Source organism: Protomyctophum parallelum (genome assembly GCF_964188405.1).
Source record: "Protomyctophum parallelum genome assembly, chromosome: 18".
NCBI lineage: Eukaryota > Metazoa > Chordata > Actinopteri > Myctophiformes > Myctophidae > Protomyctophum > Protomyctophum parallelum.
Window position 1 is genome coordinate 21348462 of NC_139716.1, and position 27430 is coordinate 21375891.

Below are 27430 nucleotides of genomic sequence, written 5' to 3' on the forward strand. Positions count from 1 at the left end.
ACTCACCTCGCGGTCTATATTTAACACTGCAGAGGAAGGCTGAGAGGCTTGTTTCCGGTCAAATGTGCCTCTTTCCAGAGGGAGTCAATGCCGCTTCTTCATAATGAGATGGCATGGGGTCGGTTTAATGGGGAGGAATGAGCTTTGAGTGTCTTTTAAGGGTGTACGTAATACGAGCAAAGCTCACAGTAGAGAACATGAAGTGTTCCAAGGCACACTGGTGTGCCAAGGGATTTTGTGACAGCCGCACATTGTTATTGCAATATTATACAAAAACAAATATAATAAAACAATTATTTGTAAAATTGCCAGGGTGATTTGTTTATTTTTTCTAACACAATCCTTATATGAGGCGATCTAAAATCACCACTATTAGATACAAAAACAAAAATACAAACCAGGGGAATAGCGCCATCTAGTGGCATTTACATCAGGACTTCAGTAGTCTATGGTCACTTTTAGCTCTGTCTGCTTGAGAGTGCTGGGTGTGGGGAGTGTGGGGCTCTAACGGGGCTCTATGGTAACAGAACAGCTGGTGCACGCCAAACGCCATTTAAAATGTCCGCTTTAAGTTTCAAAATGCCACTTCTGAATGAATAACTCATTGCTTCAGTTCACACCAATGCATCTTTTCAAGAGAAATATTTCATATGATAATTACAGCGATGTCCCAAAGGCTGCTCTCCGTTGGCGTTAAAGATATTGAAGCCATCATTGTCTAGTACCAAATGCGAAATGCAAAAATGTAAACAGAGACTTCATTGATCAAACACAGATTTTTGTTCTTCGGATTATATATTTTTTCCATCTGTGCTTCACTGGAGTACAGCAAAGAGTTGAGAAGGCGTAATATGACATGGGCAATGGGAAAGACAGATCAAAACAAAACACATGCCAAGGGAGATCTAGTTACGTTGGCGTGTTTGAAACGAGGTGGATTTAAATCAGACCTCAATACTGCCGTAATTTGCAACGCATTGCAAAGTATTTTAACACGACAGCCCAACTTGAACCTGGCGTTCTAGCCTGTATGTACAGAGATAAGTCCCCCCTGTTTGTTTGTTTGTTTATGCTTTGTTTATTTATAGTTTGTCTACTTTTGTGTTTTATGTGTTCCACCCTATGGACCCCCCTGTGAGTGTCTTGAATAAAGTTTGAATTGATTGAAATTGGACAGCGAGGTGGACTAACACATTGTCCCGCCGCATTTCGCTCATGTTGCGCTGTGATGGAGGTGGGAGGATCTTACCAAAACCCGCGAACAGTGTGGCCATGGCCTGGTTCTTGGCCATGTCGATGAGCCCTCTTCCCAGACAGAAATGTGGGAAGATTAGCAGCACTTGCTTCACTATGTCATTGATGTGTGCAATGTTCTGTTGAAAGAGAACACAGTGGCTTTTAAGAAACCTTCAAAAAACAAACAGAACCATACACAATGAATTCCATCGTTAAACCTTGCAGCAACAACAACAGAGGGACCATGCACGCGTGAGCTGTGGAGACACAAATATGTCAGTGGGCTTCCAGGAAATCAGCAGAGCCTGGGCTGGAGGGAGGTAAAAGCTCCTATTGGGTAAAAGGGGCTTGTGGCATTGATATGACGTGGGCAGCGGGGTAATTAAGCCATTTTGGGCGGGAACCCCATTTGGTGTTGTAAACATTATGTTATGATTTAGCTATTGAAAAATAGCAGATCTACAAGCTCATAGCACACCACCGAGTGGCACGCTACGAGCTTGTACGTAGGTCTGCTATTTTTGAAAAATCGTGAAAATGTGGCACAAATCTTTGAATATATTATACTCTTTCAGAGCGAACGTTTTTAACTCAAATCTTTACTTCTGGGAGGTGGTCCCTGAAACACATTTTCAGATGGGGGTCAGCGGCCAATTTCATATATGTTTGAGGGTCCTTGACATGAAATATTGAGAACCACCGATATAGAAACATGAGGTTTTTCAGAAAAAAATACATAAAAAAAAAGACATTTTTAAAATTTCGACGTCAGGTCAAAATGGGTTAACGAACATTCTCCGCTCCACTTTCATTAGTGGAGGAGCATGCTGCGCCGCTTTGTGTGGCACAGAATGACACGCACATCTAGCACCTTGAAGTGTTCCTTACTGAAGTCAATCAAGCGTACGGCAACACACTGAAGCGAGAGGATGCGCGCACACACATACATACGCGCGGGCGCAAACTGTAGAGGTTCTGCTCAGACAGACATTGAGTAGAGCATACAAAGGTAGCCTATGTATAGCCTACTGTTATACTGTACGTATATACAGATACACAACTAAAACATGTTACTCCATGTATTCTCCTCGGTTTATAATTCATACACAGCATACACTGCATCTATATGTAGATGGACACTCAGACAAATCCATATTGCAGTAGACACACGCAACGTCGTGTTTCATGACTGCTTAATTACTCATGTAAGTGTGATTGTGTTTGGGCACTTCCAGATTTACCCCCCTCCCTCCCTTTATCCCCTGAAGGCCACGTCTCCCTTTCTCGTTACACCCAAGGCTGTGCGGCTGAATGGCGGCTTGTTAAAACCCACAAGCACTAATTAATTAAATGAAGACACAATGGAAGAGTCTTCCACCGACTACACCACCAACACCTTTCTATTAGTGTCAGAAGCAAGGAGGAAGACAATATAGGAGACAGGGGGGGGCTGAAAGAAAGTAGAGTGACAGAATGAGCAAGATGGAGGAAGAGAGAATGAGAGAGACAGAGAGGGGGGCGGGGTGCTGGGACAGAGACAGAGGATATAATAATGCCACTTCTTGCTCAGCCAGCATGGCGTTCAAAAGCATGTTCATGCATTATGCATAGCACCTCATCTCACTGCAGTCTTCAAAGCTCTCGCATACATGGAAGGAAACTATAAATTTATCATTTCCCTTTTTGCAAGACCCAGAGCGAAGAGCTGGTTGGGATGGTGCGGTAGATTTATATAATTTTATTTTTTCTAAAGCTGTATGCTAGAGTTATGACTCCTCTCACTGTCATCAAATTTATTCATAGACACGTGTAATTTACCCTGTGATTTACTAGTTTGAACGACGGTATAAGCCCCATATTGGACGATTGGGACAAATTCCACTACCATGTAAGCTGTCACGTTTCAGGAATTGCTTAACAAATTGCTGGCCACTTTAAAACATCTCAGTTAGTATAAAGACATGTCGGGATGTTATTTTTTTCTCTCTCTAAAACTAAATACAGATTTGATCAGTTGTATGCCAATGTGCTACTGTATGCGTATGCGATGTATTATCTTTTTGTTATACAGTAGTTCTTCTATTTATAGTGACTCATAGGAATAGACTATGTGACAATCAGGTATAGTCTGGTGACCACCAGAGAGACGGGTGACAGCCGGAATGTAGACAGCACCCGGGTCACCGGGTGACTGAGCAGTATGGGTTAGCGCCCCAGCCTGTGTCCTCCGTGAGGAGGAAGCCCAACAAACCCTCGGTGAGGCCTTTAGGAGGGCCATTCAAGCAGCAAGCAGAGCCCGCAGCACCACCTTCTCGCTCGGGTGGAGTATGCGGAACCATTGCCCACCACAAGTTCCACAACTGAATGAAGTGTCTGGTGCTGGGACTCTGGTGCAACGCACAGTTCCTGGGCCTGGTGAGAGCAGGAGTGGAGACGTAGGAGGGGCCCGGACAGGAGTCAACCCACAGAGCCTAGTCCTTCCATGCGCCAGAAGCGTACAGTACCTCCCAGCCCTGGCAGAGTAGTTCAGGAGTAGTTCCAACGGATTGTGTGGCCTTGGTTTTGACCTAGTGGGACTGATTGAGGGTAGCTACTGGGACGTAAGGCGGGAATTGATCACCCTGGCTGGGTCGCCTGAGTGAGGGGTATGATGTTGGTAGACCCGAAACCGGAAACCCTGTTGACCTCAGGATACATCACAGAGGATACGTCCCAGGTGCATCCATGTGATGTATTTTCTTTGTCATGCTACTATGCTCTCTCTCTCTCTCTCTAGGTCGTCCTCAGACGAGCCCTCCATCGTCGTTTCCAGTCATCTCGGTTCTCCATACATCTGGCCAGTTCGTTGGTACTTTGCACTCCTGCATCACTCTTGAGTACATCCACGTATGTTAGCGTGGGTTGTCCTCGTGATCGATGCCCATGTGTTGGTTCCCAGAGCACCAGTTTGCTGGCTGGCAGTTCTTGATGGTAATCCCTCATACAGAGTCTTGTTAGTGACATGTACAGTCTTGCTGATGTTAAGTACTATGCTTTACCTCATCCTAATGTTGGATATTTTCATTTTGTTTTACAAGAATCTTGTAACATGTATTGAATGAATGCATTGTTACATTGCAATGCATTACTTGAGCCCTCAACCAGCTCAATAATAATAAATAATTGATGAATTAACAGAATATAGGGTCAGTGATGCTGACCCCATGGTCCCAATGTCTTGTTGGATACTTAATGCTGATATAGTTACAAATATATATATATTTTTTCCCCCTGTTTATTATTAATCATTCATGGAGTAACCTGTGTCTGTTTGTCTGACTGTCCCGGTGGCACTCAACCAAGGGGCTTCAAACGTTGCGTGTGATCCATATGACCTGGACCTGTGCAGGTCCAGGTCATATGGATTCGATGGGACGGTTTCTGAGAACCGAAACACCAAGTAGGATGTGGGGAAACATCAAGTATGTGTATCTGTGTACCATAACAGCAGTCATCTGGGACACAGGCACAACAAAGTGGACTGTGATATTCCAGCCAGGTGCAGGGCGATTGTACATTCTATATTATATACAGATGCCAGATAGTTTAGAAGAGAGTTGGACGAATTGCCGATGTGCATAGAATGTTGTGTGAGTTTCAAGGTTATCATTGAGTTCTTATAGTAATTATTGCCTGCATAAGGAGAAGAGACTGGAGCAGCACGGCCTAAAGTATACAAAGACTAACGTTTTGACCTTGCGGTCTTCATCAGTCATGAAACATGACTTATGCAACCTTATGCAATTCATGTCCTTGTACCTGTGAAGCCGTTTCAGGCCTGAGGCGCGTCGGTAGACTGCCTTTGTTAGTAATTATTGCCTTTTTGAAATAACGTTTTGATTATTCTTCCATCCTCTCGGCGCATCTTTGAGACACACCGGCAATCTGTCTCTTTTATTTACCGTCGTCTCCACCACAAGATTCCCTTGATATCGTCTGGGCTAATTTGCATCTGCTTTTTATTGGCAGAGAATGTTTAACATTCAAGAGCTAAAGTATATGTGAGAGCAGATGATCAGTAGGCCTAAATAGTACATTTAAATAGCACCAAATGTATCCAAGGTGCTTACATTCACAATGTGCATTACATTCACACTGCAAGGTACCAACCTGCTCATGGGATGTTAGGGGTTAAGAGAGTTGCTCAAGGATTATTCGACATGCAGCCCGAAAGATCAATTAAAGGGATCGAACTGGGAACCTTCCAAGACGGCAGCTATACAGGAAGTACCCATGGATTAAAGCAAAAAATAAAATCTCACGACTGAAAAAAATTGTATGGCCAATTCCTATTAGGATATTTGTGAAACGAGCATTGCACTTCAAATGCTCCAATCTTTAAATACAAGCGCATTGGAAGCTTGTAGAATGTAGAATGTAGATGATCCATTACCTGCACAACATGAAGTCCATAGAAGACATGCTGGCTTCTACGAAATCCAAATGACAGAAATCAGTCGTAGCGACAGAGATTCCATGAGTACCTCCTGAGCCACTGACTGGCTCCCCCACTGGCATTATGTTCAAATCATGAAAAGCACCTCATGGCCTCAATGAGGAATTTTATGTAATTTCTGTGATTTTTCTACTTTCTTTAGTTTTTATTTATTCTAATCTTTATATTGTGTACAGCTTTAATCTTTATGCCTTTGTCCTTATGCCGTGTCATTTGATCTGTACTGCAATTGCTGTACCTTACTTATTATTATTGATCATATTAGTCGTTTCTTTGCTATTTTGCTATTTGTTGGTTCGCAGTTAATTATAATTTTTTCTGCACCATTGTTTCACCCCACCCAGACTCTATTTCCATATTCATTGGTTTTACAAATGGCCTTAGTGCCTTAATATTTAAAATATTCTTTCTACTTTCTACAAACTTTGTATGTATAGCAGCTTTTTTGGACTGCAACGTACGGTGGTCGTTAGAGTCTATTGTTCCGCCGTTGTTGTCGCACGTCTAATTAGACGTGTTACAACAACGACGCAACAATAGGAAGCCTGCAGCTCAGTAGCCATTGCTTTCGGGGGAGGGATAGTGTTAATTTCGGTCAAATCAGGCGGAACACCTGGACACATCAAACGGCACACCAAAGCTCCGCGACACACAGGTTGGGAAACACTGGCTTGTATGTCAGTAGATGTGGTGGGTGTGTCATTTGACTACTCTGATTACCATCATTGCAAAGACAGCTTGTCGACTTGTATATAAAACACGCCTATACTTTGTTGTATACTCATTCCTGATGAAGACCCGGAGGGGTCAAAACGATGATTCCTGGCCATTGATTCCTGATAAACTACCGGGAGCTTAACCCATTTTGACCTGAGATCAGATTTCTGAAAAAGCTATGTTTCTATGTCAGTCGTTCTTCGATTTTTCAAAAATAGCAGACCTACAAGCTCGTAGCGCGCCACTCGGTGGCGCGCTATGAGCTTGTAGATCTGCAAATTTTCAATAGCTAAAGCATAACAGGCCAACACCAAAAGGGGTTCCCACCCAGAATGGTTTAAGAACGGTGTGCGGACTAGTTCCTCCTTTCAGATATGCAGCACTGAGTTAAATCGATACTAGTATCTTCATACACACTCCATTCAACACTTAATTGCACAGTGCACACAGATGTGCAACTATAAATTCACAACTAAAGTTGATCTCCTATCAATGTGCCTATACTGTATAGGAAAGGAAAACTTCACCGAAAGAATGACTTATTTTCTATCAATTATTCACGCCATGAAGCCTTTTCTTTTTGCACATTCCTGGGCCAATAATTAAATATTTGCTGATGCTGCTGTGGTGGGAGACCAATGCAAAACTATATCAAATAATAATATAAACAACTCTCACAGTGAAATCTCTGAGAGGCCTACTGATGATCCAGAATCAAAGATAATGTTTTAAAGGCAGTATTGCTCTCATTAAGTTTGGTATACTATTAACTTCTTAATTTAGGATTGGACTATTGGCCCAGGAATGAGACAAAAACAAAAAGAAACTCCACTTTGTGGGGTGAGTAATCGATATGAAGTAATCTTTTGGGGTGAGGTATATATATTTTTATATTTAAGGTATTCCTCAAGTGAAAATAAGTTAATTCACATGCAGAGCACATAACTGCAACTAAGGTGGACAGACAGTCTAATAAATAAAGGCGATGACCGTGCCTGATTAAGGCCCGCATCTGTCTTGGAGACGGATGTGAAAGAATAAAGACCTAATTCGAGATCAATACACAACATAACACATCTTCTCTTGGTTTGGGTGTTCATCACATACAACAGGTTCTTAAGGCAATGATGAAAAGCTTGACAATTTTCTCCCTGTAACTTTGTGGTACATGACCATAAATCATTTTCAAACGGTAGTGAAAGGGGAGAGCTAGTCTCTAAGGCTCTTTTTTCTGACCCATATCCCCCGCTTGTTCTTATTCCCCGAGCGTTGTCTCTTTTCGAACCACTGGGAATCACAACGAGAGGAGAGAGAAACGGGGAAAACATAGCATTTGGCATTTATACGTACAGTAGCCAGTTCTCTGGAACTCTGGGATGATTTCTTTGGCAATGCATTCATGTTTGATATACTATCCTTCAGCACACTGTTTAATGAGCTGGGTTCCTGGTGCGGTTGTCTCATTAAGCTTGGCTCAGGGTAGTGGGCTTGAAACTGAGCGGGGAAAGTTATAGGCCTCGCCATCCCAAATGAATTGAAATACTGCAAAAATCACATTAATTGTAATCTAAAGACCGTCAAGTTTGGCTGCTGTTATGAGAAATGACAGCGTAAGGCTACTGTTAATTTTTTAAAGCTAAATCACAGTTTTTTGCAGTGTACCTTGTTTTTGCCACACACGCACGCACACACGCACGCACACACGCACACACACACACACACACACACACACAAGAGTATACTGAAATTACACAGGCACTATATATATCAGTTGAGAACACAACACAAATGCTGTACCACTACTGCTGAACCTGTGCACACGCATGCTGCACTCTCACGCACGCACACACTCACACACGCACTCACACACACCTCCCACGCCTCTATCATGGCAGGTCTATAGGTTCCTGTGGTTTAGTCTGAGTGGCACACCGTGGAGGAATTGACTCAGACACCATCTCATGCATACAAGGCAGGCTGGGATTGGTGCCATCCACAGGGAGCTGGACACTCCTAAGGGGGATCCTCACAGCCTCCTGCTCGTCTCCAGATAAAACTGGGACATCTCTCCGTGTTGCAGCTCTGCTGTTTTCTCACACCCGTGATTTTGTGCCTTTTCCCCTGACTTCTTTGGAGAAATGGTGCCGCTGTGCCCATCGGGGCTCTGGTTTCATTCCGTGCTTGAAAATATATAACAGAACAAAGTTGTCGGTTCGCTCTGAATTGTATCTGTTTAACTGCTGTCAACAGTGCAGGAGTCTGGAGAGATGACATGAGAAGGAAGTCAGTAAAATGGCACGACTCAAATTGAGCTTTCAGACGCTTTCTAGACTGCCTGAGCAGAAAGTGGCACAGCTGAACGGCCTGATTTTCAACCTAAATCGCATATTCTGATCAATAATATAGTGGGCATGGAATGTTGGGCATTCCGGGCATACTCCATTACATTTATTGGACAGCTTTAGTTAGTAGTTACTTTGTAGATTTTCATTATTATTACAAAACATGCATTAACCACTTCAGCCCTATATACATTTTGGCCTTTTGAAAATAGCCGATCTACAAGCTCACAATGCGTCGCATTCATTTGAAAACTTTAAATGAGACATTCTGCATAAAGATTACTTTATACTTTTGGAACTTTGAGTACATTTTGATACTAATACTTTTGTACTTACAAAATGTGAGTACTTTTCCCACCAATGCCTAAGAGTATAAGATGAGTTTGTGCCTTATTATTGTATTAACCCATTTTCGGCGGGAACCCCTTTTGGTGTTGGCATTATGGTTTAGCTATTGAAAAATAGCAGATCTACAAGCTCATACGAGCTTGTAGGTCAGCTATTTTTGAAAAACGACTGACATAGAAACATAGCTTTTTCAGAAAACTGTCAGGATGTAGAAGACATTTTTAGAATCTGATCTCAGGTCAGATTGTATTAACAGGATGTACTAGCAAAGGGAGGAACAGATACGGCAGTCCAGCAGTGAGCTTAGAAACAGACCGTGGGAATCAGCCATGAAATCATGCATACGGAGGTCGTTGGGTTGCCTGTCATGTTTAAAATTACTCTGAAAGAAACAGGTCAACTTTTATAACACCTTCCCCTCATGTCTTAATTGACACATGAAGCCCCCACAGGAAGGTAGTTTTAGTGCAACCTCGCATGTTGTCCATTAATAAATTACCAGTGGCATACCCTTTCTTCATGCATAATACAGTCCTTTAGAAACACCTTTGATCATTTCAGAAAGAAAGAAAGAAAGAAAGCAAGAAAGAAAGCCAACGTTTGACAGCAGGTCTGCCAGCGGGAGACCAAATCAAATCAAATCAATGATGAATGTTATTGGCGCTATGGAAATCAGCATGAAAACGAGGCAGTCTCAAAATGATTTTTGTATGGTATGTACATGTATGTGACCGAATCAAGTGGTTTGAGACACAAGTAGGCCATGGTCATTTTTCAGTTTTTTACATATTATGAAACTACAAAATCTAAGCTTTCATATGATGTATTGTTCATTGAAATCGGAAAATATTTGCAGAAGATATGACTCTTTTAAACTTGTTAAACCAAAAAACCCAAAGTACTTAAAATGCCCTGACAAGATTTCAAAGTTTTCACACCCCCAAAATGTGCAAATAACTGTAAATACAGAGACATTTCTGCAATGTAATTGCAACTATTTAATGACACTAAAAATAATCTGTAAAAAAAAACTTTCACATTCCAACTGTGTTAATGTGGCAAAAAATGAAAACCACCACAAAAAATAGTATTTTGGTCAATTGTGGAGTTTCATTAGTCCCGACTTGTGTCTCAAACCACTGGGAGGGGTCACATATGTATACAGTGCATGTCTATGTACATATCTATGTTGTACAAAAAAGTTAAAAGGAGAGAGAAAGCGTGTTGCCAGAATTTGTGAGAGAAACAAGAGGCTAGGTCTAGGAAAACAAGCCAAAAAGAACTCGACAGCATCCTTGACATGAAAATATTTGAGAAAGACTAGAGCTGAGCTGGGAATAAACTGTAGGTTTGTCAAGAGTCATTTATCTGACTAGCAAAATTCTGTCATAGGTTGTCCAATGAAAGGCATTGGACTAGAAACTGGCACAATTATAGTGTGCTCGTTCGTAACACATTGCATTAAAAATAAAATGCTTGTTTTAAATGCTTCAAGTTAAAAATTTGCCATAATTGTATGCCTTTTTGTAGGTTAATATATGATTTATGGTTTTGATATAGCCTAATAAAGCATGCATGTACTGTAATTGATGATCTTTTGTACTTTGTTGCAGTTAGGCAATCTCCATGTAGAATTCTCTGTTGAGTGCTGAAGTGATACATTGAATTCAGTTTTGAAAACTCTGCAGCAGTAATTGGCTACTTCTATGCACTGACTGCGATGGTGACATACTCTGGGACTAAAAAGATAGCACTACACCGCTGGTTAGGATCAGGTTAGGTTAGGTTAAGCCAGCTCTCGACCGAGCCGATTAGGGTTAGATCAGTCACACTATAGCTATGGTTAAGGTGTGCGTGTGTGTGTGTCTGTGCGTGTGTCTGTGTGTGTGTGTGTGTGTGCGTGCGTGCGTGCGTGCGTGCGTGCATGCGTGTTCCCGCTGTGAATATAATCTGCACGTGCCTGGCTATCTGTGAGCCTGTCCAATCCCTAGGATATTATAATTGTGTCAGTCATCGTGTCCTGTATGATATTATAATTGTGTCAGTCATCGTGTCCTGTGTGTCACCTACGTCGTCCTCAAACATCTCCATGACGAAGGTGGCCACGCTGCCGTTAATGCCGATGAAGATGTTGATGCAGGTCAGCACCACGTAGGCCGTGCTGGGCACACTGAAGATGAACGACGCTGGGTACATCATCGGTATAATGGCCCACCTGCAAGCAACGGTGTGCATACGTTGGTTAGACATACTGACAGTCCCACAGGCATTCGTCTGACAACACCGTCACTCCCGACATGCACGGCCGGTTACAACTAACCCGTGGCCGGGTGAAAATGCACCCGTGGCTCCTGACATGTGCGGCAGGTTACGACTAACCCGTGGCAGGTTAGAACTAACCTGTGGCTTCCTGTGAGGTTAGGTTTAGGGTTGGGTTTTGGGTAGAGTGTCGCCGTGTCGGACTCATGACTGTAGGACTGTTGGCCAGGCCCATTATCCATATATGGAGCTGGCCTGTTCTGACATCATTCTGACGTCTGCATAGACTCCATATTTGGGCATGCCTTACAAAGAACTCCATATATGGGCATAAAAGGGACACAGACATAATATCTGGGTGGGGCACGCATTTCCAACTTGCATCGTTCCTAGTGGGCCAGTGTCCAACGGGCACCACTCTAGTACCTAGTACCAGTCTCTGTACGTACGTGTGTATGTGTCTGTAATCCACGTAACTTGAGAACCGTTCGCGCCCACGACTTCAAATTCGAGTGCAGTGCCCGGTGTCGAGTCCTTTGGATCGCCGGTTCTCCAGAACCAGCACAAAAGCATCTGCCCGGGCTCTGGACCTGATCACCCCTATATTGTAGTCTAGTCTAGGAAATTAATTATGACTGAATAGCATTTTTTTTTTTTTTTTTTTTAAGATATTTTTTTGCGGCTTACGCCTTTTATTGATTTTTGAAGGGACAGACAGTAGGCTGACAGGAAACGGGAGAGAGATGGGGGGATGACATGCAGTAAAGGCCGTGTCGGGTCCGGGAGTCGAACCCGCGGCACACTGCGACTGGATTACCAGTCCGGTGCCCAGACCGTTACGCTACGGCCTGGGCCGAATAGCATTTTTTTAACGTTAATTTGCTAAATAACTTTGAAAACTAGTTTTCATTGTCTGCAGCCTATATTTCATGGAATGTGAAGACAATTGACGATTTCAAAAAAGGAAAAAGCTCACAGCGCATCGCATCACGACAATTGTAAGCCTGTAGATCTGCTATTTCTGCTGTTACTGTACATTTTGTAGGCAATATTTTCCTACAATGACATGACCAAAAGAGGTAAACCAGGTTTAAAGTGTAATGAAATTACAGGGGAAATTCCCCTCCGTCAGGTGAAAAGAAGCAGCTTGGACTCCTCATGCATAAAAGGAGGCATGAGGTCAGTCCGCTGCCCCCCCAGGTTGGCAGAGGAAGTGTAGCGCCCAGGATTACATTAGATAATTGGCACTGGGTGAAAAAGAAAACTGGGTTACAAAATCGTAGGATAAAAAAATTAAGTAAAAAAAAAAAGTGTAATGAAATGACTTACCCATACATGATGAGCAGCAGAATCAATGCTGGCAGGTTTGGAGGAGAGACGTAGGCTTTTTGTTGGAAACAGAGGAAAATCACGATCACAATCAAACACGGGACGATGTAGTTACACTGCCAGGAAAAAGATTAAACAGAAACAAAACACATTTGAGGTACAGTAAGTACAGTAGAGGTCAGTGCCAGTGCACTGGACAATTAATACATTGCCATACTCAGCATTACTGACAAGACAAATACCGCTCTGCACATTATCTTTTCAAACAAATGCAAGTGACACGGAACTATGAATACTATGGATGACTTTTTAATTAATTAATTATCCCTCTTTTAATTTCCAATTAATTCAATTAACAACCAAGCAATCCAATCCTCCTCTGTCGGAGGCAAATTGCCTGTCTGTGACACCCTGGAACGAACAACTGAACAACGGTTTTGTCAAGTCGAAGCCGCTAAGGGACCGATAATACGTTGTGGGGAAAATAAAGAGATCATGATGAAGAGATCCATGATCCAAAACAGTTATAATAAAATGTTTTAAACAAAAAAAACACTACAATTGCAAAAGGCATTCTAAATTGGTATTTTATTGAATGCTGAATGTCTATTATGTTTTCTCATCCTCGCTCCCTTTGACTGCTCCATTAACATTACATCAACTTACTGTGAGAAAAATTATAATAGACTTCATATAGCTGTCACAGATAACACATCAAAAAGCTAAAAGTGAAAATGATTCAGCTAAAAATATTAGAATTTAGCTTTCTGTCACCATTCAGGCATAATATTCCTTCAACAGTGTGGCTTTCCGTAGAGCATTGTGTGGTTGGAGGATATATGGTAATGCAGATAGCTCCAGGCTAAAACCTTTACTTTCGACTGCCCGTATAATGACATTTCTCTTCCACTCAGTCAGTATTTGTCTGCCATAATGGTGGAGCTGCCCAGACGCCAATCCCCTTCCACAGTTTCATGATAATCTGTTTACTCTCATTTGGCCTTAAGGCAACTGCCAATGTACCACTACAACACTTCCCCAGTTTGTCGCTAGTTAGCTCGCTGAGCATAACCAATGGCAGCAGCCGGTGTCGATATTGTGTGTCAGCCAATAACATCTACTTAAGTACACGGTTTCCCAAAAGGCATCGACCCCAGCATGCATTTGCACCATTAATGGATCTGAATTATTCCTTCAATACAACCCAAGCTGTAAAATATCTCCAAGAGAGTTCAATATTAATTTACCGTAATTTCCGGACTATAAGCCGCTGCTTTTTACCCATGATTTGAACCCTGCGGCTTATACAACGGTGCGGCTAATCTATGGATTTTTACAGCTAACGCAGAGCCATCTCAGGCTCTGAGCTAACGTAGCTGCGGCTTATAGTCCGGTGCGGCTTATAGTCCGGTGCGGCTTGTATATGGGATTTTCCCTCAATTTGGCTGGTGCGGCTTATATTCAGGTGCGGCTTATAGTCCGGAAATTACGGTACTTTAAAAAAAGAAGAAAAAAAAGAAAAGAAGTAGGGCAAAGTGACCAAAGTTGTCCAAGTAACTGAAAGTGTGTTACAGTTACTGGTTATTGCTCTCAAAAAGTAATTGACCAGTTACTGGTACTAGGGACAGGGAAAGTGTTAGTGTATTAATGTATTAGTGTATTAATGTATTGTACACATTATTTTAGTGGTGCTGTGACACTGAGTGAGACAAGATAACTCTACCATTATCACACACGTGTGCACATGTGTTTTTAGCCAGGATGGCAAAGGCAGGACCAACTCTGCTTCAGATTGGCTTACTGTGATAAATGTATTCTATCTACCCTATTAAACCTAACCCAATCAGAGGCCAAGCCCTTTCTATCCTAAATGCTTACTGTGCTGAGGCTAAGGTAAGAAGTTAAGAACCTTATAATACTTAATAATAAACCTTAAAATAAATTGTCCACTAGAGCCACATTTGAATTTCATGTATTGTAACAGTGTTATTGGATTGGGGAAAAAGAGACACACTACTTTGCTGCAAAAAGTAGTGTTCTTCATTCATTCATTCATTCTGGATCTGGAAATGTAAAGGGCCACTTAACGTTAAGTTTTACTATAATAATATAATAATACTATTGTCTTATTGTGAGGAGGATATAAAACGTGTTCCGTGTCTCGAGAGCTTGCCCTCAAATGAACAGATGCATTAGATTCAGGTTATAAATGTGCAAAGATGTACTGTCAGGCAATGACAAAACAAATGTATGCAAGGTAAGTACGTAAGCAATACTTTTTAAAGAATATGCCAATGCACATCCTCCACATGGTCCTAACCTTTTGGCATGCACTGCTTTATTTCAAAGAGTCTCCCGCTCTGCACCAGGCAAAACAGCAGGTAATAATGTGAGAGTGCAGAGCCGTGTACCCCTGGGCCGAGACTCAATTAAGAAGGTGACATGGCCGTCTGATGGAGGTACCTACCACATCCCAGGCAAAGTTAGCTACCCAGTAGACGGTCAGGTTGACACCGCTGACGAACTGCAAGTGCTTGGCTTTATTCACTCTCTCCTGGATGAGGAAGACGACGAAGCTGGCAGGGATGAATGACATGGCAAAGATCACACAGATGGACACCACCACGTCTGAGGATGTCGTGACCCTGCGATTAGACAGAGCACAGAGGGCAAGAAGTTAGAACTATCACTATCAGGGTGTTTCAGAGCATTGCAATAGGACAGCAAATGTATGTACGGAGACGGAACGTTACAGTACTTTCACGACTGCTTTCTAGAGATGAATTTTGCCTCTCAGCTAATGTTTCTTGATTTGATCCGGCCAAATGACAATAATTGATTTTATGTCCCATTTCGCCTCGACAGCACTGAATTGTTTGACAGGACATCATGTTTGAGGCAAACCCAATTACATGGTAAATTCATAAGACTCATGAGTTAGACATGACATGTTTTAGTATGAAATACAGAGGTTATTTCAAAGAGGAATCAAGTTTGTTGCACACTACACTAGGCACTCATACCACAGTTGTTGCTCTGCCAACAATAAAGAAATGAAGGCCAGAAAGACATTTAAACCCAACACAGATTATGTCAATAAGTCAGAGAATGCATGGTTGAAAGGGTTGCACCGAGAGAAAGTGCACAGTAAAAGTATAACTTTTCCATCTAAACTCGTAGCCTAACACACCATGAAATTATTTTTTCAAGTCAAGAAATAGCTTTGGCGGAACTGAAAATAGTAGCTTTTAAAGGTATATTCAGTGATTTCACTTAATTCAAATATCACTTATTTTTTTGTTTTGTTGTGATAATCCTCCCTACTATAGAGTGTGCTGACCATATAAGGAGTTCCTCCCTGTCCCCAGTTAACCCCTGGGGATCAAAAAACCTTAGGTTTCGTTTTTGACTCTCTATCCTGATTGGACGAAAGGCTGGGTCCCACAGCCAAAAACGAAACCTAAGGTTTTTTGAGTGAAATCACTGAATATACCTTTAACTTTGGCTAGCACAATTCATCTTCCATTTTCACAAGGGTGATGCACATACTGTAAACAATGTTGTCACATGTATTATAGTGTATATGTCATTGCCATTTAGAAAGATTGATGTGTCCGTCCATGTAGCTTGGTAGCAATGATACTTAATTAGTTGGCGATTCAAACACTTGCAAACAATCAAAGAGAAGTATTTTTATAACAAATTAATCATAAGCTCCCTTGCAAGTTTGACATAAATTACATACATTAACTCCGTTTAATCTCTTAACAAATCATTCAATCATCTTCTCTGCACTCCATTATATGAGTTAGGGGAGAGCATTCAACCACAAGGAGCATCTACAAGTTCAAAACGGATTGCACTGCGTTGTGAACTTGTAGATCAGCAAGGGGGAAAAAGAGCGGTCCAAGCACAGAGCCAATCTTGGTCAAATAAGAAGCGTTAATATTCTGGCATGTCTTTGTTTTTTTTCATAGAAGCATTATTGAAATACTGAGTTTGAAAAATAATAATTAACATTAACAGCTTCTCTTAAATAAACCCCACAAGTATGAAGTAAACACATTGAATTTTCACCCCAAAGAAAAAGGACAACAGAAAACAAGACAAACAAACCTTAAATACAAGATCAGTAAAAGTTGAAAAATAAAAGGCAGACAAAAACAGACAAAACAACATCCTATATATTAAAAAACATCCATAATCCAATCCAATACAATCCATACAATCCAACTTTTAAAACAAAAGTCCAGCAGACCTCACTCATCCCCAAGCAGAGACGGATTCAAATTCTGAATGAATTGAAAGAATGGACCCCATATCCTCCCAAACCTATCGGAAGAACCATTCAAGGAGTGTCTAATCTTCTCCAGTTTTACACAGTACAAGGTGTCCCTAACCCAGTGAGTGTGAGAAGGGGAAGTGGGCGATTTCCAGTTGGTCAGAATTAGTCTCCTAGCTAACAGAGTGACAAAGGCCAAAACATCCCTCTCTGGTTTAATATTCTGGCATGTTGAAGTCAGAAATGACGACAGAACAGAAGTATAGCCATCTGGTCAAAACCACGGAGAGCTCCATAGATTACGTGCGGTGAGCATTTATGTCTGAGTGCTAAACAAGGAAGAGAACGGCAGCGCACATGTGCGAAAAGCAAGGAGTACTATTGCAGAAGGATAGGCCAACCAAAAATGAATATTTCTTTTCCCCAATCAATGAAAAAGCACGTCGTCTCAATTTATCGGTTGGCTTAGCTATGACATTTCCACACGTTGTACGGTCTGAATGTGTTAAAAGTCCATAGACTTGGCTGCCACATGACGTCATTTCTGAAAGTGCCACTAAAAACGTCAAGCAAGTCAAGCAAGAAGACATTGATGACATCGGTCACACAACAGTTCAACACACACTTCCAAAATAAAAATATTCAATATTCAGGCCTGTTTTAATAGAGTCCAGGGTCTGCTGTACTCTCAAATCCATAGGAAGGCTGTTCCACGGGCGCAGTGGTGCCGAGCAGAAGGCCTGGTCCCCCGTGGTGCGTAGATTGGTAGTAGGGGCCCAGAGTAAACATTTGTTTGCAGATCTGAGGATGCGGGTGGAAGTTTGTGGGGGGTTGATGACGTTTATGCAGGTATGAGTCATCCTGGCTGAAACAAAGCCAGCGCTGCGAGTATAGGATGGGTGTCATGTGATCATGCTTATGGACCATCATTAGGAATAATCTTGCCAGGAATCACCATGAAAAGTATGTTGCAGTAGTCTAGTCTAGAGCAGGGGTTCTCAACGTTTCTGGAATCACAATGAAAAGTATGTTGCAGTAGTCTAGTCTAGAGCAGGGGTTCTCAACGTTTCTGGAATCACAATGAAAAGTATGTTGCAGTAGTCTAGTCTAGAGCAGGGGTTCTCAACGTTTCTGGCTGCAGGGGACCCCCGAGAATGCTTTGGCCATGTCTCACGACCCCAGCCCCGCCCGCCCTCCCCACCATCAAAACAAACTGACTGCAAAAATAACCTTAATAATAGAGAAGAAATATGTCATAAATTAATACTGAAACCAGATAAAATCATTAAGGAAAGTTTGTGCATGCACCACATACTATGTGTAAACTCTTAATTTTAAATTTTTCCTGCTTTAGAAGGGAGACGGAGGTTTGTCAATGCCCAGTTCTTCAGGGGTGGAGATTCCGAGTTCATCTAGTGTCGGCCGCAGTTCCTGAATCAGGTATGGGTAGATGGTGTCTTTGTGGGTGCCCGCCTTGTCCTTGACAGCTTCCAAGATTCGGATAGCACTGGCCAAGTCGTCCAACTTCCGACAAGCTCTAAGTGCCGCCTCGATAACATTTGGTTCAGGTACCAGATCGTAACCGATCAACGTGTTCATCCCTTTTCTCAGTTCCCAAGTGTCAATGTTGGGCTGGTTGAAATAGGTTACCCAGCGGGCGTCAAACTCTTCGTCCGTCTCCTGCTTCCCGTGCGAGTAACACCTCAGGGCCGCTGGAACTGGAGCCTGACGACACCCTGGCTGCACACGCGTTACACACTGGACAGAGAGCCGGACGACGGCTCTGAACATGACGGTGGTAAAGAGGCTCAACTGGACTCAGCTTGATTTAATGTGGAGGGAAATGTGCTTACGTCAACTCGCTACAGAGGTCTTTATACATGTTCTGTGCTACCCCACAAAAGGCAGTTGACCAATCGGAAGACGACTGATGTCACCTATGAGATGTCAGTCATCTGTGATGTGTCTATGATGTATGACTCTCGCAGGGGCACAACCACAGCCACATTGAATTCCTGATTCCTGAGTGTTAACATTTTTAATAATTATATATTTATTTTAATTTGTAATTTTTCACAAAGGACAAAGGACAATTTGTGGCTGCCACTGCTATACCCTATTTAAGGACACAAGCCTTAATTGTATCATTATTTGCGACTGTATAGGTCGCAGATTACTATGAAAACCTGCAAAACCTGTCAGCCAGTCAGTCCATCATCACGCCTCCATATATGGCTGTCAGTCTGTCACGCCTTGTGACACGTCACGCTACCACATATGGCCGTCAGTCTGTCACGCCTCGTGACACACTCCATATATGGCCGTGTCCATATATGACGATCACGACACTGACCTCATCAAACCCTGGATAGCCATTCATGGAGAAGACTGGATCATCACCTAGATCTGCATATATGTAGCTGACATTCCAGATGTTATTGCTTCCCCCTTTTGACTGACACCTGTCCATTATCCATTAGACGGGTCCGCCCCAAAGTTATTAGCGCAGGCACGTCCGGCAGCCGGTGAAAACTCTCAACAGGCCCAAAAATTGAGGCCCAGCCCTACCTGGGCCCTCATCAAACCCTGTACACTCAAGACACCGCCACCCTTATATCTCCATATATGGAGCTGACCCGTTCTGACATTCCATATGTTGATCCGTCCTCATCAAACCTTGTACACTCAAGACACGCCAAAGCGACAGCGCTCGCCCAGCAGTCTGATTTCTAATATTACACCTTTCTACTAATCCCTCTCGAATCTTGTCTGGTTTTTCTGTCTGAAGTATTGAAGAGTTCAATCAATTTCCTTCTCTGAGTCTGAGATGTTGACCTTTGATTCACTGTGATACATACATAATGCATCGTCCTCATCATCCTTCATAATGTCTTGGCCGTGTCTTTGTAATTAGCAGTGAATGAAACCGATATATTTTATTAACCCCCAGTAGGCCCCACTCCCTCGGCCTGTGATAATCTCTCACAAGACTTCCTGTGGCGCAATTAGCATATTAAATAAGTTACCCTGTGTGGATATGCGGCTGCATTTATCAGTACCAACCAGACGCAATTAGGACACATAAATATGAAATCCTTTACCGCAGCGAGAGCCGGCCCGCACTGCTCCACATTTCAACAGGTTTTGTTGCTTGTTGCGTGCTCTAGCCAGCAAGGCGGGTGACAAAATGGCTAATGAGCTAACCTTGAACAGCAGAAGTTGTCTAATTGCTTTGAGGAAGAGGACAAGCGACCCGCTAATGAACTAATAGATGGAACAGTGAGGAAGCAGAGGAAAGGATTTGCATTTGCATGTGTTGATTTCCTCCAGGAGTTCAAAACAAGGTCTGGAGTGATTTCAACTGATAATAATCTGCTCTTGAGCACCAAGCACAACATTTAGGGTTTAGGCCATTAGTAGTGCTACTTGGTACAATGCAGAAGAAGGGAGGGGGGGGGGAGGGGGGGATAATACTTTATTTAGTAGAATGCTGTTTACAGCTGTTATAAAGTGCAATTATGGAGAAATAGAGCACAGAAGTCCTGATGTCACTCGTTCATGGGGGTTCGCATGGGGTTCGCAGACGTTTTTCTCTATGGAGAATAACATCTTATAATAACGTCATCTTAAAATTGTCTCATATAAGAATTGTGGTCCAAAAATAAACAGTCCGTCACGTCACTTATATTTAATACAGTCTGTGTCTAGCGAAAATGTAACTAATTCGGCAGCAGAAACTCGAGGTTCGGGTCGCTACACGCTACTCTCGAAAACAACACATTTTGAGGTATAAAATCGTGGACTAACAAAACATTCAGTAGCCTATATATTAAACAAGGAACTAAATATCTTAATGATCTTATTTAGCGTCTGTGGGTGTGTTGGTCCTAAAATGAGGTGTGGTCTGGTGCTATCGGAGTGCATGCACTGCTATCTTATGCACAGAGCTACTGTACATGCAATATGCCACTGGTTCTCAAACTGGATTCTATGGACTCTCTAGGTTCCTTTAGGGTGGTATAAATGGACCCTTATAAGTCTGTAGACTGTAACTCTGACCATTTAGACCATGACATTTTAAAATGTGCAATATTTGCTTTGCGTTTAATACAGAACATCATAAACGTTTCCTTAGTATTTACGCAGCACACCATTGGGATTAAGATGCGCCAAGGTGGGTACTTCATATTTATTATTAAGCCCCCCCCCCCCCCCCCCCCAATAACAAAATGGACATGGTGATATTAACAAATAAACACATCCTTTGATTTTTTTTTTTCCTTTTCCCCAACCGTATCTTCTTTGACTCAAGTACAGGGCTCGAGTGCTTTGTCCACCACTGCACATAATCACGTCCTGCTTTTGTGGCGGCTCCTTTCTCCAAGAGACACACTGCTTCAACAGGGACGCTTATCCGGACATCATGGCTAATAAATTGTAGGCGTCGCCATCCACACAGAGAGATAGGGGAGGACGGTGAAAAGCGTCTGGGCCTGGATCTACGGCAGGGAAGGCATCGTAATTATCTGCTAACCCCCACTGCCGCAGCGTCGCTCTCTAACTCACGCCTGTCGACCACGCCTGATCACTACATAAATACCTGACCAGGGTTCGCGCTGACACAATGGGGAACGAATGGAACCGCTTCCGCCGTGTAATTAATTGGTTGCCGTTGATTTGCTCCGAGTAGGGTTTGAAGTTGTGTGGCATATCCACAATGGGCGAGAAAGTAAAATATTGGGATTCGTCCCATTACAGAGCGTTGATAGAGTAGGCTTAATGTAGCATGGCACATTGTGAACGCTGCACGTGTGGGAGGATTGATTTTCTACGAGCATTCCACAGAAATTCATAGAAAAAATAAAGAAATTAAAACAGCCCTAACGTTTACATTAATTCAAATGTGAAAAATAAATGGTATAAACACTGGGGATGTGATGATGTCTCCCGTAGAAGTGAGTGTTTGTTCAGTATTGGACTGAGTTTACCCCATAAAATGCAGTGGCTGCAGCCCAGTTTGGGCACAGACAATCCACACTGCTGCTGCTTGACTTGAGCCAGCACAGGGGAGCCAAAAAAAAAGAAAGAAAAGAAGGCAAAACACCATAATTAAATGACAAAATATGATGATGTTTGTCTCTGAGCGTGTATAATCATCACAAACAGCGAGCCTGGAGAACCCTTCTCCTCCCCCGGCCCAGATGATGAAGTCAGGGGAGCTTCACTTAAAATAAAACAACACTCCAAAGACAGGCGATACTGTACAGTATATATCCATATGGTATACCAGCCTGTAAAAGTTGTGGCTTAGCACTTCATTAATCTCCCACCCTCATGGGGGAGTTGCTACCAAGTGAGCCCAGGGCTGAGCAACATTAGAGGGAAAACACAGTATACCCCAACATACTCCCTATGGGCCGGCACATGTGTGCGCCCACTCCATGAATCCCTCATCCAACTGTCCTGCACTCTCTATTGTATTTCTCCTCCTATGTGTCCTACTCTCCCTGCATTCGTCTCCTCCCACACGTCTCTCTCTCTCTCTTTCTCTCAGAGAGTCACTTTCCCTTCACCCCCCAGCTTGTACAGTACAGTGTTGATTTGGTTGACTAAAATTAGGATGAAAATTTTCCGTTGACTAAATTTTTTCACTGACGAAAACAAAAGAAAAACTGACTAACTAAGACTAAAGATATTGACAATTTCGTCAACAAATAAAAACTAGACTAAAATGTTAGTGAGGGACTAGTGGAGAAGAGATCCAGTAGAAGTAAAAGACATGTCATTTTATGCTTGGTTGCGGTCGGGTGTTGGGTATTTTCTGCATGCAAGTAAAATCAGGCATTACAACGCCATCAAGGCCACATTTTAGTCAACAAAATCAACTGTAGATTCAGTCGACTGAAATCGCATGATATTTAGCAGACTACAACTAAATGAAAATGTATTCAAAAGACTATGACTAAAATGTAATTTTCCACACTGGTACAGCAGCACGGTACCGTTCCAACATGGAGGAGCGACTCACATGGCTGCGTAGGAGAGCTGCTCCCTGGTGAGGTTGAGAGGATGGCTGGACACGGACAGGCCGTACTGGCGAGGGTCCTGGCCCGCCGGCAGGCTGGCCCTCAGGATGGCGTTGTTGGCCACGCCGAGGAAGGACACCACGCCGTGCCACGCCTGGTTGTAGAACCACACCTACGGAGGAGACAGTTGTTTTTAGAGTCGTATAGTCTTTCATTTAGTTTGTCACATTTTAGTCACCCGGAATGTTTTAGTGTTAGTCTAGTTTTAGTCGCCTAAATATCATAAGATTTTAGTCGACAAAATCTACAGGTGATTTAGTCGACAAAAATGCATTTTGGCGGGACTTGATGCCGCCATAATGGCTGATTTTACACTTGCTGAAAATAGCCGATCTACTATTTTAAGCATGCAACCAAGTGTAAAATGACTTGTGTATTTTACTTATACTGGATCTCTTGTCCACTAGTCCCATCCTAACATTTTAGTCTAGTTTTTATTTGTTGACAAAATCGACAGTATATTTAGTCTTCCGTTTTAGTCACCATAGCTTACGTTTCATTTAGTTTCTGAAACCAGATATAATCATTAAGGAAAGTTTATGCATGTACTCTATGCACAATGTGTACTATGCAAACACATTTCCATTTTCCAGCCGGCCCACGGGTTGAGAACCCCTGTGTAAATAAATAGTTGTGTCATTAAAGGACGAGTGGTCAGCTGGCACGTTTAGCCCCATCACCATGACTCACAGTATGCTTGACATTGCTGCTGAACGCATTCCCAATCATCATTATAATAACATGGTTTATTTGATGTTTATATTGGATATACTGTTTGTTCACTTAAGTAGGGACATCAACATGCAGAGGCTTAAAACTACCTTGAGATAGGTAATCCAATATTTGTTGTCAAAGTTGTTGTGTTTTACTGCTTTTTAAAGTCTAGATGTACAGTATATCTGACAAGTCTAGCGTATCCCCAGGAAAAAGATGTATTGAAAACAAACATCCATGACTTACTGACGTGCAATGATGTCTAGACAAAACTGACTCAATTATGCAGGTAAATTCAGTAACATTTGAATTCCTTGGAGAAAACGTAAACAAACACGAAATCTAAAAAAGAAAGCAATTAACGGCAAAATGGTCCATGTTGGTGATCAATACAGTAGGCTTATATACGGCCAAAGCTGTGAATACAGCTCAGATCTACAGTATCTGCAGAGAAAATGTGAAAACACTGTTGTTGTTTGGGTTTTTTTTGGGGGTGGGGGTCCTTTTGTTTTAAAGTAAGTAACTCCCATAGTGTGGTGGAAAATAAGAATAATGTTATGAGACGAGAGAGAGAGAGACAGAGAGAGACAGAGAGAGAGACGGGCAGTGCTAATTAGGAATGGATGGTGTCGGGAATGGAGGCACCCCTCGCCTGCCCGTGAAACATAGCACTGCATCACAAAGGACGCGCACGCACACACACACACACACACACACACACACACACACACACACACACACACACACACACACACACACACACACACACACACACACACACACACACACACACACACACACACACACACACACACACACACACACACACACACACACACACACACACACACACACACACACACACACACACACACACCTTTCTCTCTCATCCTTCATCTGCCCCTCTCTCGCACACACACAAATTTCTATTGTGAAGGTTCAACACCGTTCCACTCGGTATTATTATACTTTTTCTCAGTCCTTTCACCTGTTATTTCCATTGGTGCCTCATGCTGCTAAATCTGCTAAATGTGGTTTATTCAAGGGGAAAGGTACAAAGGAACATGCTGAGTGGGTGTTGGTATCGACATAGGCAGGAGGGGGGTAGATGAGACACTACACCCCATTGAGTTAACATTTCCGCCATGCGACTTGCAATCACATGCAGGTTACAGTTGGTTTTCAGAAACATTTTAATAAACTGAAACTTTAATTATGGATACGCTCTGTGTTCAAGTGGATGATGAGTCGACTGCCTTTAACACAATGAGCTCCGGGATTTCATTCAAAATAGGAGCTCGTGGTGCCGGGCAGATATGGCAACTTTTACTCTGAAAGCCCCTTCCATTCCGTACAAAAAACGGGAGGCATAATGTTGTTTGCCTACCTCGCGATGATTACGATAAAGTCTCCCTAGAAGCATTAATATTCTAAACGAGAGGCATGTTGAAGTCAGAAATGAAGACAGAAGTGAAGTATGGCCATCTGGTCAAAACCATGATTACCTAGATTAGGAGATCTCTCTTGTTGGCATCCGTCAGTCTCGAGAGACTATGGAGTCGTGCTCTGGATAGGGGTGCTTCTGCTTTTGGTGCAGCGTTCAGTGTGTCTGAGTAGACCAATGGGGGCTTTGCAATCATAGGCGGCGGGTGCGTTTTACCTTTGGGTAGGCTACAGAATTGCGTTTTTTGCGTTTTGCTGTTTCCCAAAACAAACCAGCACGCGCTACTGTTTGCTACAAAGCGACTGGAAGGACGAGGTTTACACTACAGACATACTAATAGTAGCCAATCATATGCTGATTAGGCCAGTTGCTGTATAGCAGGGATATTCAATTGGCGGCCCGCGGGCCGCATGGCCCCTGGAAGAATTTTGAAAAAAAAAATATATATATATATATTTTGAGAATAATAAGAGGGATAATAAAAGTTACAGGTATGGTGTGTGCGATATTAATTGTTTGATTACCATAATGACGGTAATCATTAAAGGACCACTTTTCAACCTATCTTCATATAATAGGTCCTCACTAATAATCATGATAAAATGACACGTTTTTTTCTACTCGGTCTGTGTCACATAGGAGGGCTGTGGGCAGTTCAGAAACCCACCCAACAGTGACATCAATGGAGAATCCAAGTTAATAGAAACTGCAGGCTTTCTAGTCCTGAAAAGTTGCAATGCGAAAATGGAAGCCATCATTCTCACAATAATAAACCCTGTTAGGGTCCATTTGGTTCCATTTGTACACACTTACAGACCCATAAGGGTCCATTTGGTTCCAAACCATCATTTCCCTGGGGACCCCCTGGAACTGCCTCAAGGACCCTGGGGGTCCCCGGACCCCAAACCCCACTTTGGGAATCACTGCTCTATGTAATCTGATCTTTATAGTCTGATAAACTATTCTCACGTAAATAAATCTTGTTTAAAAAACAATCTGCCTAAAGATGATGTCACTGGTGGTCGTGGACGGGTTTCTGAACTGCCCACAGCAGAGTGAGTGTGTGTGTGTGTGTGTGTGTGTGTGTGTGTGTGTGTGTGTGTGTGTGTCCGTCCAGTCGTTAATGTCAAAGCAATGCTGTTTATGCACTGTCAAATAGGTCTAGGCCTACATCTATTCTAAGGTGGCATATACCTGTATAGACATATTATCCTGCTCATTACTGTGCGGAAATATACATAAATCTTCGTGTTTGAGCACAAAAAGCATTTTGAGAACCCACAAATGTCCGCGCTTCGCGCGCACACTGTGCGCCCCCCCCACACACAATAATTCTACAGTTGTGGCCCCCGGCCTAATCTAATTGAATACCCCTGCTGTATAGCCTACCTACCCGATCAGCGATCACCAGGGAGCAGCGACAACACACACACACACACACACACACACACACACACACACACACACACACACACACACACACACAATAGCCTTCTATATAATGCTGCGCACATATATTATATATATTTAAAAAAATACCCAGCATAATCTTTTGGAAGGCTAAGCCTTCCCTAGCCTTACACACCCGCCGCCTATGTTTGCAATCCCTTCCGCACTTCACACAGGGAAAGACTGATGCTGGTCTGTCTGGTTGGTTTTGGGCCTTATTCTTTCAGTCTCTTTTCCACAGACTGCTGGGCGAGCGTCTCTTCACAGAGACACACTTAACACTCTATTTAAGCATATCAAGACTAGAGTGACTTCTTCTCCCACAAATATGGAATTACCAAACAGATGTATATGTTCAAACTGACAAAGCATACAGTATATCCTTTCATTTTGAATACTAACTATGCTATGCTGTCTGTCATCATGATTATCGTTTTTCGACCGCGGTCGAGATCATGGATTTCACAATGCCACGCCAGACTTCCCGGTCCTTAATTGCCATCCCCAGTTCCTGCTTACTGATGCATGTGTCCCGACTCCCTAGTGATGACATCAGGGAACGGCAGTGTTCTACCTCTGGTCTGCGTTGAAGCAGGATTCCAGAGAAGAAGGGAACATATAACCTCATGATCAGCTCTGTAGCAGTGGCCGGCAAAATGTGTTCTTTTGAATCGGACTAGTGAAGAAATACGGGGAGGTTGCCGTATATTAGAGAAGTCGATGGGTGGC

The 27430-nt window shown here is 42.7% G+C and overlaps 1 protein-coding gene across 1 annotated transcript in view; it reads right to left on the bottom strand.

Moving 5' to 3' along the window:
• Positions 1-27430, bottom strand: part of LOC310876028 (phospholipid-transporting ATPase ABCA1) — a gene marked incomplete at both ends in the record, with an annotated part of 190057 nt that overhangs the window by 43318 nt on the left and 119309 nt on the right. The window contains 5 exons of the mRNA XM_083789475.1: positions 1250-1373; positions 11209-11353; positions 12727-12842; positions 15194-15371; positions 23037-23206. Coding sequence (XP_083645601.1) covers positions 1250-1373; positions 11209-11353; positions 12727-12842; positions 15194-15371; positions 23037-23206 — 733 coding nt within the window. The remainder of the gene's footprint in view (positions 1-1249; positions 1374-11208; positions 11354-12726; positions 12843-15193; positions 15372-23036; positions 23207-27430) is intronic.